Consider the following 1,878-nt stretch of genomic DNA (forward strand, 5'->3'; position numbering starts at 1 on the left):
AGATATTTTTGCTGTAATCTTGTTGCAGACGGATGTTGTTGTCAACAGCGTTGGCCCAGATCTGCAGTTTGGTGTGGGGCCTCTTTGCAAAGCCTTGCTGGAAAGAGCTGGACCAGAACTCCAAGTAGAGTTTGACAAAGAAAAACGAAGTCAGGCTTCTGGTCCAGGGAGTGTGGTCTGCACCAGTGGACATGCTCTGGCCTGCAACTCCGTGTTTCATGCCATACTACCTGGGTGGAATGGAGGACAGACAGAGAAGGTACCTTTTAAATATTATAATTTAAAAAAATAGATTTGAAAACAGACGTGTTTGGGATCTGTCCTGAAGTTTCAGGTTTTAGCTTAGTTAATTTAGATGGTTTGACTCCATTTGCTTCTGTTAGAGTCACCTTAAAGATGCCTTGAAGCACTGAAAGCTCCTTCTCCTACTGGTTACTCTCTTTGGAACTAATAATGAATAATGCCTTAAAGAAAAGTATCTTTGCTGTATCTTTCAGGTCTTACAAGATGTAATCAATTTCTGCTTGAAGAAAGCTGAGGAACTTGGACTGAAATCAATTTCTTTCCCAGCTCTTGGGACTGGTGGATTTGGATTTCCTAAAAGCCTTGTTTCTAAGTTAATGTTTGATGTGGTGTTTGAGTTCAGTCGAAGTCACACTGTGAAGAATCTCCAGGAAGTTCATTTTCTCTTGCATCCAAAAGACATTGATAATGTTCAGGTAGTTTTTCTCAGGACAAAGCTGTCTATGCTACATACTGTTCTGATTATGCCTTACTAATGTATTTTAGTAATGTATTTAGTAATGTATTTTAGTAATATTATTAAATTTAGTAATATTATTAAATTTTCTTAAGTGAATAATTTAGCACTTTCTTACTTCTACGGCCTCACTGCTGGCTGTAAATGCCTGCAGATGCTCCCTTGTCTTTTGACAGAGGAGTTCTGGCAATTCAGAGACATTACCTCTTATCACACTGTCCAGCTGGGTCTTCTGCTGTTATTAGTGACACCTGAATGTGACTGTAAATTCTGTTAGGGAGCTCAGCGAGAGCTACGTGGCTGTTAATCCTAATTATAGAAACATTCCATATATAAACTGTGAAATGCTGTGTTTGGTACCTTTCTTCTCTCCTTAGGCTTTTACCACTGAGCTAAAACATAGGATAGCTGCAAGTGGCAGTGCTGCAGCACCACAGCCAGGTAAGTTGTGTAGGGGCAGGAGGTGAGCACGGGGGAGAATGTAGATACTGTTGAGTGGTTTTATATATATCAGGAAACAAGAGAAATATCATCAGGGCACAGGGCATTTTTCTTCATCCTATTTGGTTTCCTTTTAAATGCCATTTTAAAAAACTGTAGGAATTCATTTTGCTGAGGGTGTGCTCACCTCTTGGTGAGGCCAATCTTATCCTTTGGAAGAGAGTGTCCCAATAGGACACCCAAGTGGGAGAACTTTGCCAAACAAGCCATGAATAACATGTATTTCTGTACCTTTAATTTCCTTTTTAGAGATAGATATACACAGAAAGGATGTGACCCAATAGCAAAAGCACTGGAGTGAACTGCACCAAGGGCAGAGGCTTATTCTTAAGGATATCCAGCTCACTCTTCTCAGCTGCTGAGTCCCAGGGAGATGAAGTTAAGAGTGTGCAGATAAAATAAGACTTAGAGAAATTTAGACTAGAAGGAAGGAAGAGTTTTGTAACTGTGAAGGTAAAGATGAAATATCTTGCAAAACTGATGTGATGGGTTCTCCGTTATTGGCAGTGCTTTAGCTGGATCCTCCATTTCTTGTAAGAGTTAATTCAGGAAACTGTGTTACAGAGCTGGTCAGATCAGACAAACCCTGAGGCCATTTTCTGGATTGGTGTTGCAAG

At 40.3% G+C, this 1,878-nt stretch overlaps 1 protein-coding gene across 1 annotated transcript in view; it reads left to right on the forward strand.

Annotated features, from left to right (window-relative positions):
* The window catches only part of LOC114067330 (protein mono-ADP-ribosyltransferase PARP14-like), a gene marked incomplete at its 5' end in the record, with an annotated part of 18,156 nt that overhangs the window by 8,856 nt on the left and 7,422 nt on the right, over window positions 1–1,878 (forward strand). The window contains 3 exons of the mRNA XM_027902656.1: window positions 29–259; window positions 498–719; window positions 1,138–1,201. Coding sequence (XP_027758457.1) covers window positions 29–259; window positions 498–719; window positions 1,138–1,201 — 517 coding nt within the window. The remainder of the gene's footprint in view (window positions 1–28; window positions 260–497; window positions 720–1,137; window positions 1,202–1,878) is intronic.

The sequence above is a fragment of the Empidonax traillii genome, unplaced genomic scaffold, assembly GCF_003031625.1.
Source record: "Empidonax traillii isolate 1590-97213 ecotype Southwest subspecies unplaced genomic scaffold, ASM303162v1 scaffold900:size397343, whole genome shotgun sequence".
NCBI classification, from domain to species: Eukaryota; Metazoa; Chordata; class Aves; order Passeriformes; family Tyrannidae; genus Empidonax; species Empidonax traillii.